Source organism: Trachypithecus francoisi, unplaced genomic scaffold, assembly GCF_009764315.1.
Source record: "Trachypithecus francoisi isolate TF-2019V2 unplaced genomic scaffold, Tfra_2.0 Lachesis_group12, whole genome shotgun sequence".
Taxonomy (NCBI): Eukaryota; Metazoa; Chordata; class Mammalia; order Primates; family Cercopithecidae; genus Trachypithecus; species Trachypithecus francoisi.
In genome coordinates, this window is record NW_022681457.1 from 121218856 (window position 1) to 121233289 (window position 14434).

At 60.6% G+C, this 14434-nt stretch overlaps 1 protein-coding gene and 1 long non-coding RNA gene across 2 annotated transcripts; one reads left to right on the forward strand and one right to left on the reverse strand.

Annotated features, from left to right (window-relative positions):
• Positions 1-1141: 1141 nt before the first annotated feature.
• On the reverse strand, positions 1142-3419 carry LOC117093453. The gene is made up of 3 exons (XR_004441149.1): positions 2948-3419; positions 2447-2491; positions 1142-1641 (listed from the first exon to the last, which is right to left on the reverse strand). It is a non-coding gene; the product is annotated as an uncharacterized LOC117093453 (long non-coding RNA).
• Positions 3420-7604: 4185 nt separating this feature from the next.
• FNDC10 (fibronectin type III domain containing 10) lies at positions 7605-9740 on the forward strand. Its single transcript, XM_033228732.1, has one exon. The coding sequence runs from the start codon at positions 7734-7736 to the stop codon at positions 8412-8414; it is 681 nt and encodes a 226-aa protein (XP_033084623.1). The 5' UTR covers positions 7605-7733; the 3' UTR covers positions 8415-9740.
• Positions 9741-14434: the final 4694 nt, after the last annotated feature.

A 14434-nucleotide genomic window follows, 5' to 3' on the forward strand; every position in this document is an offset into this window, starting at 1 on the left:
CTTGAACCCAGGAGACAGAGGCTGCAGTGAGCCGAAATCGTACCACTGCACTCCACCCTGGGTGACACAGCAAGATTCCATCTCAAAAAAAAAAAAAAAAAAAAAAAATATATATATATATATATATGTATCGTTTAAAATCCGTGACTGAGCTGACATACAGTAAGGAAGTAAACCGCAGCCTTGAAATAGAAAACCTGGAGCACAGGAGGAGGAGGGGCCCGAGGGGAGCGCACGCCAGGCTTGGACTCATGGAGGGATCCGGATTCTCTCCCATCTCTCCACCTGGCAGGGCCTGGACATTTCTGACTAACTGTATGACATGTGAGTGAATTCTGCATAGTGATGCATTCAGCATGCCTTGTGGCTGTGCAGTGGCTTCCCGAATGCAGCTCTGAAGGCAGCTTTGCAGAGGTGCCGGGGACAGAGCAAGACTGCTGCCTGCCACAGGGAGGAGAGATGGGAAGGGATGCCAGCCACACATGCTCAGGAAGGCCCAGGTGGCACAGGTGTGGACAGAGACTCAACTCTGCTTAAGAAGGAAATTGGCCCGGCGCGGTGGCTCAAGCCTGTAATCCCAGCACTTTGGGAGGCTGAGACAGGTGGATCACGAGGTCAGGAGATCGAGACCATCCTGGCTAATACGGTGAAACTCCGTCTCTACTAAAAAATACAAAAAACTAGCCGGGCAAGGTGGCAGACGCCTGTAGTCCCAGCTACTTGGGAGGCTGAGGCAGGAGAATGGCGTAAACCTGGGAGGCGGAGCTTGCAGTGAGCTGAGATCCGGCCACTGCACTCCAGCCTGGGCAATAGAGCCAGACTCCGTCTCAAAAAAAAAAAAAAAAAAAAGAAGAAGGAAATCAAGGCCGGACACAGTGGCTCACGCCTATAATCCCAGCACTTTGGAAGGCTGAGGTGGGCAGATCACCTGAGGTCAGGAATTTAAGACCAGCCTGGCCAACATGGTGAAACCCCGTCTCTACTACAAATACAAAATTAGCCAGGTGTGGTGGCGCGTGCCTGTAATCCCAGCTACTTGGGAGGCTGAGGCAGGAGAAGAATCCAGGAGGCGGAGGCTGTAGTGAGCCGAGATCGCGTCACTGCGTCACTGCACTCCAGCCCGGGCAACAGAGTGAGACTCCGTCTCAACAAAAAAAAAAAAAAAAAAAAGGAAATCAACAACATCATGACAGTTAGTGTAACTTTGCACCAAAGGAGAAGGGGAAGTTCCAGAACTTTCTTCCGGCTTCACAGATAAGTCGCACACAGGCCTTTCAGGAGAGAGGTCACATTGGAGATGTTCAGGACAGGACGTTGCCAGTGGCAGAGACTGCTCCGAGTGCTGGAGTTAGCACGTGGCAGGTCCCACCTCAGAAGTCCAGCTGTGTAGAAAGCTCCTCTGAGCAAAGGGCAGGCCCAAGCACAGTTTAACAACATCAGAAAAGACAGCAAGACAGGCTCCTCCGAATTCTCTGCTCCGGGTGGAGAGGGGGAGCCTGTGAGTGTGCCTGGTGACCCCCGCGGAGACGTGGACAGCAGGGGCCGCTCACCATCCTCCAGCAGCTGGTCACTAAGTAGGCTGGAGGCTGGAAGTTCCTGTTAACCTTCTAGAAAGATGGGCCTCCCTGAACTGGCAGGTTCCTGAAAAGAACATTTTTTTTTTTTTTTTTTTTTTGAGACGGAGTCTCGCTCTGTCGCCCGGACTGGAGTGCAGTGGCCGGATCTCAGCTCACTGCAAGCTCCGCCTCCCGGGTTTACGCCATTCTCCTGCCTCAGCCTCCCGAGTAGCTGGGACTACAGGCGCCCGCCACCTCGCCCGGCTAGTTTTTTGTATTTTTTAGTAGAGACGGGGTTTCACCGTGTTAGCCAGGATGGTCTCGATCTCCTGACCTCGTGATCCGCCCGTCTCGGCCTCCCAAAGTGCTGGGATTACAGGCTTGAGCCACCGCGCCCGGCCAAGAAAATGTTTTAAGAAAAAGAAAATAAAAATAGATGGGCCTACAGAGCTCAAGCACACCAAAGATTAGGTAACAGGTGGAATAGAGCTTTTCCAAAGGGGAACAGGATATGGTGCCTGTGGCGGAAAAGAGGACGTAATGACATGTACAGCGGGAACGGGAACAGGAACGGGAGCACCACGGATGTTCCCACCCCACACCTGACCAGCCCACCCTGCGCCTGAGCAGCCCAGCCCACTCCACACCTGACCAGCCCACCCCTCACCTGACCAGCCGACCCCCACACTGACCAGCCGACCCCTCACCTGACCAGCCCACCCCCACACTGACCAGCCGACCCCTCACCTGACCAGCCGACCCCTCACCTGACCAGCCCACCCCACCCCTGGCCAGCCCATCCCCGCGCCTGACCAGCCCACCCTGCACCTGGCCAGCCCTATCTAGGCCACCAGCTGACCCTGTGCTGAGCAGCGTGGCCCAATCCTCACCCTGCCTTCCCCATGGGCCTCGTTGTCACTGGCTCCATATGGGGTCTGTGTACGAAGAGCAGAAACAGACAGAACCTGGGTGAGCTTCACATGTGCCTTCTCGCTGATCCTTGGAAACAAGCAGATTCTACTCTCTTCACCACTCTTTCTGCTCAGTTTGATGCATTGTAGGCAAAAGCTGCCATCTTGCCAAGGCTCAGCCTCCTGGGCGATGGGAGGGCTGGAAGATGGCAAGCCCCTTGGGGGATACGGGGCACCTGCAGGTCCCTCCACTTCCAGGTGCCCTCCACAGGGTCTTGGGGCAGCAGAAGCCCCTTGGAGGGACCTGACTCTACTTCCTGGCCTCATGGGCCCTCTAAGCCTCAGCTGTCCTCTCTGTGCCAGAGGACAGCCAGAGGTCAGTGGCTCTTTGGGCTTGGCCGCTGCCCCTCACCTGCTGACTCGCCGCCCATCTGTACTAGGGGTCAGGTAGTCAAGGGGCGGGTTCCAGGTTAGGCTCACCTTCCTATGTGACCTGGTCGCCACAAGGCATAGCTCCTTTCCTAAGAGGAAAGCATCTGAGCCTGAGGGTCCGCCGTGAGCCCCAAGGGTCCACCATGAGTGCTGATGGTCTGCTGTGAGTCCCGAGGGTTCACTGTGAGTCCCGAGGGTCCACTGTGCTCCAGCCCACTTGGGTCTAATGGAACCATTGGACCTGGAGAAACTGCCCAACCCCCATTGCTCAGAACTGAGTGGGCTGGGCCTCCTCAGGGGGACCCTGGAAGCCGGGGCTGCTCCATCCCTGCTCTACCAGGGAGAAAACAAAGGCCTGGGTGGTGGGGCCGTGGCTTCCGGTCTCCTGACCACCTGCCCTAGAGACATGCTTCAAAATGCTGCAGGCCAGGTTCATGCCTGTAATCCCAGCACTTTGGAAGGCCAAGGCAGGAAAATCACTTGAGGCCAGGAGTGTGCGACCAGCCTGGGCAATACAGGAGACTCTGTCTCTACAAAAAAAAAAAAAAAAAAAAGCAAAGAAAAGAAGCAAAATAAAAAAAAGAAAGGCCCAAAGGATCGGGGGTTACTTGGACGAAGGCTCTGGCAAGCACAAGCTCAGCTGTGGGTTACCTGTCAGTCTCACTGCAACAAGCAGCCAGCACTGCAGGAAATGGACAGCTGCTGGGACAGAGTCCTGTCCACCCTCCCTGAAGCCCCTGGAGGATGAGGCTCCTCCCAGCTCTTGCAGCCACCGAGCCCTGGGGTCTGTGGGGTCCCTCAGCTCCACCCCTTCACTGGCAACGCCACTGTGGATGCTCTTGGGATGGGACCCAAGAGGCCACCTCCTCCCCCAGCTCAGGCCACAGAGATGTCCGGGCCACGGTGCCATCTGCTTCAGTGGTTGGGCTGAGGCACCTGCAGGGACTGGGCCCGCCATCCTGCGAGAGCCCAGGGAGACTGAGGACAGCATTTGAGAAAGTCACCCCAGAGAAGGACTCTCAGGTTTGGATCCCACTGAGGTCAGCATTTGGCCCAGGCTCCGAGCCCAGGATCTGGTGAGAATGGGGCATCCACTAAAGGTCACTCCTCCCTGGCAGCAGCAGAGCAGTGTTGGGGGGGGCACCCGCCTCTCCACCAGGGGCTCTGTCCCCTCCCTGGAATTTTGGAGGCATGACCAGAGGTTGTGAAGGGCTCACAGGAGCACACGTTTCTGGAAGAGAAAGCAGTCACTGCTGCTGGAGAAACAGGAGACCCACAGGGGCAGAAAAGGGTGGCTCCCGGGAGCCTTAAAGGAGAAGTGTGTGCCAGGATGCTGAAAATGGCACTCAGCTCCCAGCGTAAAGGGGCTGAGGGTCATGGGGGCCATGAGAAGTGGGTGGCTGCTGCCCTGGAGCTCTCGTTCTCACAGCTCCTAAGCATCGGAGCCATTCCCCAGGTCCCCAGGGACCCACATGCTCAAGTCCCAGCTGGCCCCGTGCCAGCCACAAGGCTCCCTCAAGGCCATGGCCAGGAGGACACCTCGTCCGGAAGCTCCCCTGCCCCCATGTCTCCACTGTTGCTGGAGACTTCCACTGTTACTGGTCCAGCCTTCCCCTGCCAGGCAAAAGCACGTTCAGCCCATCCTGGAGCTGGGGCCGTTGGAAAGAAGATGGGTTCCCAGAGGGCGGCCTGCCCAGAGGGCCAGCAGCTTCCCTGCTACAGTGAGGACTGAGCCCTGGCCAGGGCTGCCCACGAGCCCCCGTGGCCCAGTCACCTGTGTGGGGAGGAGATCAGGAGTGGCTGGGTGGGACCTCTGAGGGGTCCCCTGGACAGACACCCGTCTGGGGGCAGAAGTAGGGTCTGAGAGAACAGGGGAAGCACTTCCTCAAGCAGGGACCCCCTGGGTGGGGCTCAAGCTGCGGCAGAGGATGGGCCAACCTGGGGAGCAGAGGCACAGCCTTTCAGAGACCGTCTGATGCTTCCACGCACGACAAGAAACCAAGAACGTCTGATAGTTATTTTTCTGACACCTTCTATTTATGGAAGTGATACTTACTATTCGCGATCATGATCTGCTTTCAGAAAGCACTCTAGGTGAAAAAGTGAACTCATTTAAAGAAAACATTTAGTGACTGTCACGATGCTAGTGTGTATACAAACAGCATTGGAGACGGTGCTGCAGGCAGGGAAGCCTGTGCGTGTGAAAGGCCACCGCTGCCCCAGTGCAGGCGCTAAGCAGAGGCCCCTCCCTGTCCCCTTCCCTCCTTCCTTCCTTAGGGTTGGCCCCAGCTGGACTTCGCAATACCCAGGTCCCCATAGCTCAGCAGGAGGCCGCTGGAAGCAATGTTTTCCTCTCACAGACTCGGTTTCTGCTGCTCTGCTGGCCACCCGAGGCTCCACCCTTTTCTGTGATGGTCCCTCTTCCCTCGCTGCTGGCCTCTCACTAGGAGCTCAGTCCCAGGACTAAGTCTGCAACCATAGTCCCTGGCTAAAGGTCTGATGCAAGGCGGGCAGGACTAGCTTCATAGGGATCTGCAGGGTCTGCAGCCACGACATCCCGGGACCCTCGGTTGCAGTGGTCAGAAACCCTGTGTTTTGGTGTTGACAATGACTTTGCAGTCCAGGAGGTGGCTGGCTTCAGGTGAGGCTGGATCCAGATGCTGGAAGCAGCTGCGCCAGGCTGGCGTCCTGCCTCTCCCAAGGCTGGCTTCATTCTCCCGTTCTTCCCACCACCCACCTTCAGGGCCACAGCAGCTGGAATCCAACACCTGTCAGGGGCAGTCACCCCTTTCACAAGAGCTTCAGCAAAGGCCTTGAGGCTGAGGGATCCAGTCTGGCTGGCCGGGCCCAGGTCACCTGCCAACTCCTAGGCAGGGGGGTGTCAGCCCCACCCAAGCTCCCCATGACCTGAGGATGGATAAAGGGGGCTGCCCAGAGGGAAATGGAGGTGCTGCAACACGAAGCTGGAATGGTCACAGCACAGGGTGAAGGCCCCAGCTGTCCTCAGGCCAACATACCAAGGTAGTTAGGGGCCCCCCACCCCATACACCATCATCCAGGCTCCTGCCCTGCCCCACTGCCCATGCCCTCACGAGGGGCTTCCACTGAAAAGTGGTGCAGTAGGCCGGCTGAACCCCTGAGGAGTTCTGGGCAAGGACATGGGAGTCCCCTGAGTCACCATCACTCTCTGCGTTGCTGGCGCAGCCTCTGAGTCGCCTCACAATGCTGGGGCAAGAGTCAGAGCCTAGGGTCTGCCCTTCCTAAGCAGAGGTGGGAGCTGGGGGCAGGGGGCAGGAAGCGCCTCTCCCAAGGTCTCTGCCCCCAACCTCTCTGTGCCAGGCGCAGAGGCCTCAGCAGATCCTGCTGGGGGCCAACAGGTTGGAGAAGTGGCGTAGGCGGTCAGGGCCCTCCATGCCAGGGACAGAGGTGCACCGTGACCGCAGTTGGTGGAGGCCTGACCGCTGGGCCTGGGCTCTGGCTGAGCCTCTGAGATCCTGTGGGGGCCTGACCACTACCCTGGGTTTTTCAAGATGACCAGGAGTTCGTGAGGCTGGGTGGGGACTCCGTGGGGGGCAGGGACATGGCCATCCAGAGGTCGGGAGCAGAATAGCCAGTCTCTCCTCGCTCTCCCCCCAGGCAAGGGGAGCACAGGAAGGGGTTGCAGGAGCTCAGGGTCCAGTTGCCAGAGACCCCTCCCCACCCCTGCAAACCCAGAGCTGGCTCAGCGGAGGTGCCAGCCCAGCCTTAGGTGCACGGCTTGGCCTCCTTTCCAGTTAGAGCAGACCGACCAGACCCAGCCATGTCTGCATATAGTCCCTGGCTATAGCCCTGGCCCTGGAGGGATGTCCTGGTTGCTGGGTGATCTATGCAGGGACGGGATTAAGGGGCCGGGGTGTTGGGGTGCGTCCCGCCTTCCCCTCCCCGTCAGTGCCACCTACCCAGTGCACTGGGTGGGCTTCCTGAATTCCCTTTGTCCAGCCCTGACCTCCCTGCAACCATCGGGAGGGCCCCCCAGAGCGCATCTGGCGGAAGAGGGGGGGCGATGAGGCTGAGAAGGTCGGCGCCCTGCAGCTGCCCCAGCTGCGTGCGGAGCGAAGGGAGTTCTCACCTTGCGAAGTCTCGTCTGTCAGGCTTTCCTCCGGGTGGGCGCTGTCCGTCTCGAAAGGAACAGAAGCCGCGGGGCCAAGGAAAGGCTCCATGCTGGTCCCCACCCCATCGGTATGGGCAGGTACCCTGACTGTGCGGGTCCCCGCCGCGGGTCCAGGACGGCCAGTGCGAGGGTGCGAGGCCCGGGTCCTGCGTGTGCCAGGCCACTGCGCCCCCACCGTAAAGCACGAAGTCCCCGAATGCTGTGGCCACGGGCGGTCGCGGAGCTGCACGACACGAAACGAAGCCGGCCACAGCCGGTGAGTTTCGGCTCGGAAAAGCCGCAGGGGTGCAAGGTGCGCTCACTAGGCGGGAAGCCGGGGGAGCGGCGGCCCTGCCCGCATCCCGGCCCCTGCCCGCACCCCGCGCCCCTGTCCGCACCCCAGCCCCACCTGCACTTCGGCCGCCTTACTGCGCCCCCCTCCTCCCCCCGCCCGCCCCGGATCCCCTGCACCCGCAGGCCGCGGCCCGGCGAGGGTTAAGAGGGGCGGGGCGAGGGGCGGCCCCGCCTCCGCCGCCGCGCCGGGTCCGAGCGCGCACGGGGCGCGGGGGCGGGTCGGAGCGGGCGGCGGCGGAGGGCGCGGCGCGCCGGGGATCGCGGGGAGCGGGCAGCGGGGACGGCGGCGGCGCGGCCCGCGTGACCCAGCGCCGCGCCCCGTGGCCCCGCCGCGCCCGGCCCAGCCGCAGGATGCGCGCCCCGCCGCTGCTGCTGCTGCTGGCCGCCTGCGCGCCGCCGCCCTGCGCCGCGGCCGCCCCGACGCCGCCGGGCTGGGAGCCGGCCCCCGACGCGCCTTGGTGCCCCTACAAGGTGCTGCCCGAGGGCCCCGAGGCGGGCGGCGGGCGCCTGTGCTTCCGCAGCCCCGCGCGCGGCTTCCGCTGCCAGGCTCCGGGCTGCGCGCTGCACGCCCCGGCCGGCCGCTCCCTGCGCGCCAGCGTCCTGCGCAACCGCAGCGTCCTCCTGCAGTGGCGCCTGGCCCCGGCCGCCGCGCGCCGCGTGCGCGCCTTCGCGCTTAACTGCTCGTGGCGCGGCGCCTACACGCGCTTCCCGTGCGAGCGCGTGCTCCTCGGGGCCTCCTGCCGCGACTACCTGCTGCCCGACGTGCACGACGGCGTCCTCTACCGCCTGTGCCTGCAGCCGCTGCCGCTGCGCGCTGGGCCCGCCGCCGCCGCGCCAGAGCCCCCAGAGCCCGCCGAGTGCGTGGAGTTCACCGCCGAGCCGGCCGGCATGCAGGACATCGTGGTGGCCATGACGGCGGTGGGCGGCTCCATCTGCGTCATGCTGGTGGTCATCTGCCTGCTGGTGGCCTACATCACCGAGAACCTCATGCGCCCAGCCCTCGCGCGCCCCGGCCTGCGCAGACACCCCTGAAGCGCGAGGTCGCCCGCCCACCTGGGCGCCGCCTGCCCGAGGGCGTCTGAGCTCCCAGGTCCTCCGCCCGCTCTCCTCTGCTCATTCCTGCTGCTTCCTTAAGATCCCCGCGGAGGAGGACCTGCCGGCGACGGCTCCGGCACCTTGGCATCGTCACACGCCCTTCCCAGCCGGGCGTCAGACTCCCAGACTCTGGCTCCGGATTGGCCCCTGGGCCTGCGCTGCTGTGCTGGCAGCATCCAGGGCTCTCCCCGCTCACCACAGGCCTTCATAGAGGCGGCCAGGGCATGGAGCCCCTTCCAGCAAGAGCCATGGGCACTCCGGATCACCCCGCACCTCCATCCTGTGCCAAATTGTCCCAGATAGACCGTCGCCCTTGCTAGGTCACTGTGCTTTGCAGGCCTGGGACGCAGCTCTCCAAGCCTGTCCTCCCCCGCCCCACCCCACTGGGCTTAGGTTAGCTTCGTGCCTTAGTATCTCGGGCCCACTGCAGGAGCCAACACCCCCTGCTGTCCAGGGGGGTCTGTGGCCCTAAGATTGGCCGGGCCGCCCCTCCATGCATCTGGCCAGCGTCCCCTTGGAGACACCCCCACCTTCAAGAGCTGCAGAAGCATGAGGTGAGGGCCTGCAGTGCTCTGTACCGTTTAGGGTGTTGGACCAGCTGGGAGCCATAACATGGCAGGCCTGGCCCAGCGGCCAGGGTGAGTGTTCTCAGACCCGGGGCGGCTGGTGGTTCTCCAGGGCCGGGTACCCCTTTTGTGTGTGCGGCCTCTGACTAGGACTTCCTGTGGAAATGGGGGCAGATGGTGGCCATCACCGCTGGCTCCCAGGGCAGAAGCTTAGATACCAGCCTTGAGCAGTCCGACTTTCCACCGCGGCCTGAATCCCAAGCCTCAGCCAACCCAGGGGACCTCAGCAGCGACCGTGTGACTGACAGCACCACCCCTAGCGTTTGCATGCCCGGGGGTCCAGAGCCAGGATCTGGCCCGGCAGTGCCACCCGCCATGGAAGAAAAGCTGACCCTGCCCACCTGCTGCAGACCTGGGCCCCGGGCTAAGGTTGCTTTCTGTGATGGCTGCCTGGTGACATTGGACACTAGGAGGGGTATGGCACTGCCCTCCCCTCCGGGAGCCCCTGGCACTGACCTCCTGGAATTGACCTGACTCCTGGTCACTGGCCAAACACCCACCTTCAGCCGCCCCAGGCCCTGGCTGGTGCCCCATGACGCCTGCAGCCCACCTCTGTGTCTTTGCTCCACCCACCCCTGCGTGGCGCTGGTCAGGCGCAAACCTGGTGCCAATGTCTAAATGTCCATCCTCAGATCAACAGTGCTGTCTGTGTGTTATTTGGGAGGTGGGAGGGAAGAAAAAGGTGGATTCCCCTTCTCCCCAGCTGCCCTAGGACTCTTGGGTATTGGCCGGTGGCTGGCCCCGAACCCTCTCCTGGCCTGGGTGGCATTGGCCCCGGGTGGTGTTGGCACTGGCAGCGTGTGCGGCACACTGCCTTACATTTCCTGCCAGGACAGGCAGGGTGCCCAGTGCTTGTCTCTGCGCCTTCTTGTCGTGGGCCAGCTGTGTTGGTGGGGGATGGGGGAGGCAGTACCTGCCACGCTTAGAAATAACCCATTCCCACAGCTACCCACTTGAGCTGTGACGGCCACAGTTAGGCTGCTCCAGAGGGGCTCCCCACCCTGTCTGGACCTCCCTGTGCAGAGCTAAAGCTGGGGTGGGAACGGTGGACAGAGGACAGTCTGGGGCTCCTGTGTGTATCCTGTGCTGAATGCCACCCTCCCTCCCCCACAGCCTCTTCCAGGCTGTCCTTGAGGCACCTGCAGCCAGCGGTGACCCTGAGGGAGCAAAAACAGGCGGGGACGGGGGGAGCTCAGCTCTGAGGAGTGACTCATCCCAGAGGGGGTGTGCAGTGATGTGTCTGGACAGCCTGGCGGGAGTGGGGGCTTCCTGTTCCAGCCACCTTCTGCCCTGGCCACTGGCAAGGGTGTTGCCATGTCTTCTACCAGCAAAGGCAGAGTCCAGGGAGCTGGGGCCGCGTGGCTCCTTGGGGATCGATCGGGAAGTTTCGGAGGCTCCCTGGCCTGCGGCAGGATTCTGGCTTGTTTGTGAGCTTAGGCTCACACCGGCTACAGCCACAGGCCTGTCCTGTCAGTGCTGGGAGTTTCTCAGAGGCCTGGAGTCCAGCTGAGGGTTTGCAGAGGTGGGCTTGAGCAGCCTGTGGGCCCCAGGGGACAAGCCTTGGCCTGGGAGCAGGTGTTCCTGCTGGGGTGGGGGGGTATCTGCATCTGAGCTCGTGGTCACTTGCACTGACTGCTCGTTCCCTAGCTGGCCACCTTCCCAGCTGGCCCCATTATCCTCCCAGAGGCATGGGGACCCCCCAACCCCTCCCTCTGACCTGGTGCACCTGAAAGATCGGTGGCGCACCTTCCAGTCCCACCCAGAAGGTTCTTTCCTTCTGCTCCACCTGGAGGAGCCTCCCCTCCCTCTCTCTCTCTTTCCATTCTCTCTCTCTCTTTCTCTCTCTCCTTCCTCTCCCTCTCCTTCCTGTGTATCTCTCTATCTCTGGCTCTCTCTCTGTTTCTCTGTCTCTGGCTCTCTGTCTCTCTCCATCTCTCTCTGTCCCTATTTCTGTGTCTCTGTCTCCATCTCCCTCCAACTCTCTCTGTCTTTGTCTCTCTGCCTCTCTTCTCCATCTCTCTCTTTCTCTCTGCCTCTCTCTGTGTCTCTGTCTCTCTCCGTCTCTGTCCCTCTCTGCCTCTCTCCATCTCTCTCTTTCTGTCTCTGTCTCTCTGCCTCCGTCTCCATCTGTCTCTGTCTCTCTGCCTCCGTCTCCATCTGTCTCTGTCTCTCTGCCTCTCTCTGTATCTGTCTCTCTCCATCTCTCTCTATTCCTCTCTCTGCCTCTCTGTCTCCACCTCTGCCTCTCTCTGTCCCCATCTCTCTCTGTCTCTGTCTCTCTGCCTCTCTCCATCTCTCTGTCTCCATCTCTCTCTGTATCTCTCTGTCCCTCTGTCTCTCTCTGTCTGTCCCTCCCCACCCTGCTCTCTCTGGACCATGGCTCTCTGCTCTTCTTCAGACTTGGTGGCCCAGGCTGGGGGAGGGGAGGCAGGTGGACGTGGCTCTCAGTGTAGCAACTGCCATGTGCCGTGGAGCTGGAGGGCAGATGGCTCCACCTGACCTTTCTCGCTGGTGCCTGGAGGTATATGCTTGTCCCGTGTGAGTGGAAGGGACCTGCCCTGACTCGCAAGCTGCCCTGACTTCATCCTGGCTCACCCCTGCCTGCTCTTCAGGAGGCACGAGTCCTTCAGTGCCTCCGTTGTGGAATGGAAACAGCCAGGTAGAGATGAGAACTGGAGCCATTGTTACCACAGCTTGAACTGCCCTGGGCCGAGACCCCTGGAGCCGCGTCCCGGCCGACCCTGCCAAGACCAGATGCCCTTCTTGAAGTTTCACTTTGATCACTCGGGCCTCTCACCCCTTCTGTGTCCAAAACAGAACCCTATGCCTCCCTGCTCACCTCCGTAGCCTGGCCCACAGCGATGGCCCCATCTTAGCAAACCGCAGGGCTACGGCCATGCTGAGTACGGGAGCTGGAGGCCCAGCGTGGTCTGGATGCAGGGAGCTGGGCCCTGCTTTCTCCCCAGGTGCCCCAGGAGGGGTGGGCTCCAGGCCTCCTGGGAGGAACAGAGGGATGTGAGGCTGGCGGTTCCCTGCTCGCTTTGGATGGGGGTCTCTACTACTGGACGAGGGGCTCGGGAACGGCCAGGAGCTGCTGAAGACCTGGCCTGGCAGGTGCAAGATTTGGCCAGTCTAGCAAGTCCTGGGTACCCGGCCCCAGGGCCTCCCGCCTTGACTCTAAGAAGGTGATCCGCCCACCTTGTCCTCCCAAAGTGCTGGGACTACAGGCCCGCGCCACCACGCCTGGCTAATTTTTTGTATTTTAGTAGAGATGGAGTTTCACCATGTTGGCCAGGCTGGTCTCGATCTCCTGACCTTGTGATCCACCTGCCTTGGCCTCCCAAAGTGCTGGGATTACAGGCGTGAGCCACCGCGCCCGGCCAGCTTCTCTTGGTGATCCTTGGGTTGTAGATGCATCAGCCCAGTCTCTGCCTCCATCCTCACAGGGTGATCTCTCTGCCTGTCTTCACTGTCTCTGTGTCCAGATCTCTCCCTTTCTTTTATAAAGATACCTGTAATATTGGGAAAAACAAAGTACTCCTTTCCTCTTCTCTCATTCAACAGTCCACATTTCTGTGTCGCAGGAGCGTGGCGTTTCCCACACCAAGGAGTTCTGTTTTTTGTTGAGACGGAGTCTCGCTCTGTCGCCCAGCCTGGAGTGCAGTGGCACCATCTCAGCTCACTGCAAGCTCCGCCTCCCGGGTTCACGCCATTCTCCTGCCTCAGCCTCCTGAGTAGCTGGGACTACAGGCGCCCGCCACCTCGCCTGGCTAATCCAAGGATTTTAGGAGCTGTGTGTCATGAAACAGGGAGGAAGAGCAATGCATGTTTCCCTATAGCACAGCACCATTGACGGCAGGAGGCCCACACTCATTCAACATGACCTCATTTCATTCGATGACGCCTGCAAAGATCCCTATTTCCAAATAAGGTCACATTCACAGTTAATGGGCCAGGACCTCATCATACCCTGTGGAAGGACACAGAGGCTGCGAGTCGCTGTGGACAGTGTGTCTCGGGACGGCTGCGAGTCGCTGTGGACAGTGTGTCTCGGGACGGCTGCGAGTCGCTGTGGACAGTGTGTCTCGGGACGGCTGCGAGTCGCTGTGGACAGTGTGTCTCGGGACGGCTGCGAGTCGCTGTGGACAGTGTGTCTCGGGACAGCAACAACTGCTTGGGCCAGTGGCACAGGGGTAAAAGAATTTACCATCAACCAGGCACAGTGGTTCATGCCTGTAATCCCTGCACTTTGGGAGGCCAAGGCAGGCAGATCACAAGGTCGAGAGATCGAGATGAGCCTGGCCAACATGGTGAAACCCCGTCTCTACTAAAAATAAACAAATGGCCGGGCGCGGTGGCTCAAGCCTGTAATCCCAGCACTTTGGGAGGCCGAGACGGGCGGATCACAAGGTCAGGAGATCGAGACCATCCTGGCTAACACGGTGAAACCCCGTCTCTACTAAAAAACACAAAAAACTAGCCGGGCGAGGTGGCGGGCGCCTGTAGTCCCAGCTGCTCGGGAGGCTGAGGCAGGAGAATGGCGTGAACCCGGGAGGTGGAGCTTGCAGTGAGCTGAGATCCGGCCACTGCACTCCAGCCCGGGCAACAGAGTGAGACTCCGTCTCAAAAAAAAAAAAAAAAAAAAATTAGCTGGGTGTGGTGATGGGCGCCTGTAATCCCAGCTACTTGGGAGGCTGAGGCAGGAGAATCGCTTGAACCTGGGAGGTGGAGGTTGCAGTGAGCTGAGATCACACCACTGCACTCCAGCCTGGATGACCAAGTGAGACTCCATCCCAAAAAAAAAAAAAAAAAAAAAGAATTTACCAAGACAGCTGTAGGTAGAGAAAGGCAGATATGTTAGTGAAAGTAGGAAAATACGGTGCAAGGAGGCAATGGGTGGCCAGCAAGAGAGGCCAACTGCATGGAGACAAAGGCTTGCTGGGCATTTTGTAGGGTGGCTCCTGGGCTGATGGCCAACGCCAAGGCAGAAGGGAGCTTTACCTGCGTTCTCTTGTCAGCCAGGGTGTTTGGTAATTTGAGGCTTTTGATGGTGAGCAGGAAGTTTGTGAGTGACATGCATTACTTGTTTAGAAGGGCCATACGGGCCGGGCGCGGTGGCTCAAGCCTGTAATCCCAGCACTTTGGGAGGCCGAGGCGGGTGGATTACGAGGTCAGGAGATCGAGACCCTCCTGGCTAACACGGTGAAACCCCGTCTCTACTAAAAATACAAAAAAACTAGCCGGGCGCGGTGGCGGGCGCCTGTAGTCCCAGCTACTCAGGAGGCTGAGGCTGGAGAATGGTGGGAACTCGGGAGGCGGAGCTTGCAGTGA

Coding starts and splice junctions, on each gene's coding strand:
- FNDC10 (XM_033228732.1), top strand. CDS start 7,734: ATGCGCGCCCCGCCGCTGCTGCTGCTGCTGGCCGCCTGCGCGCCGCCG.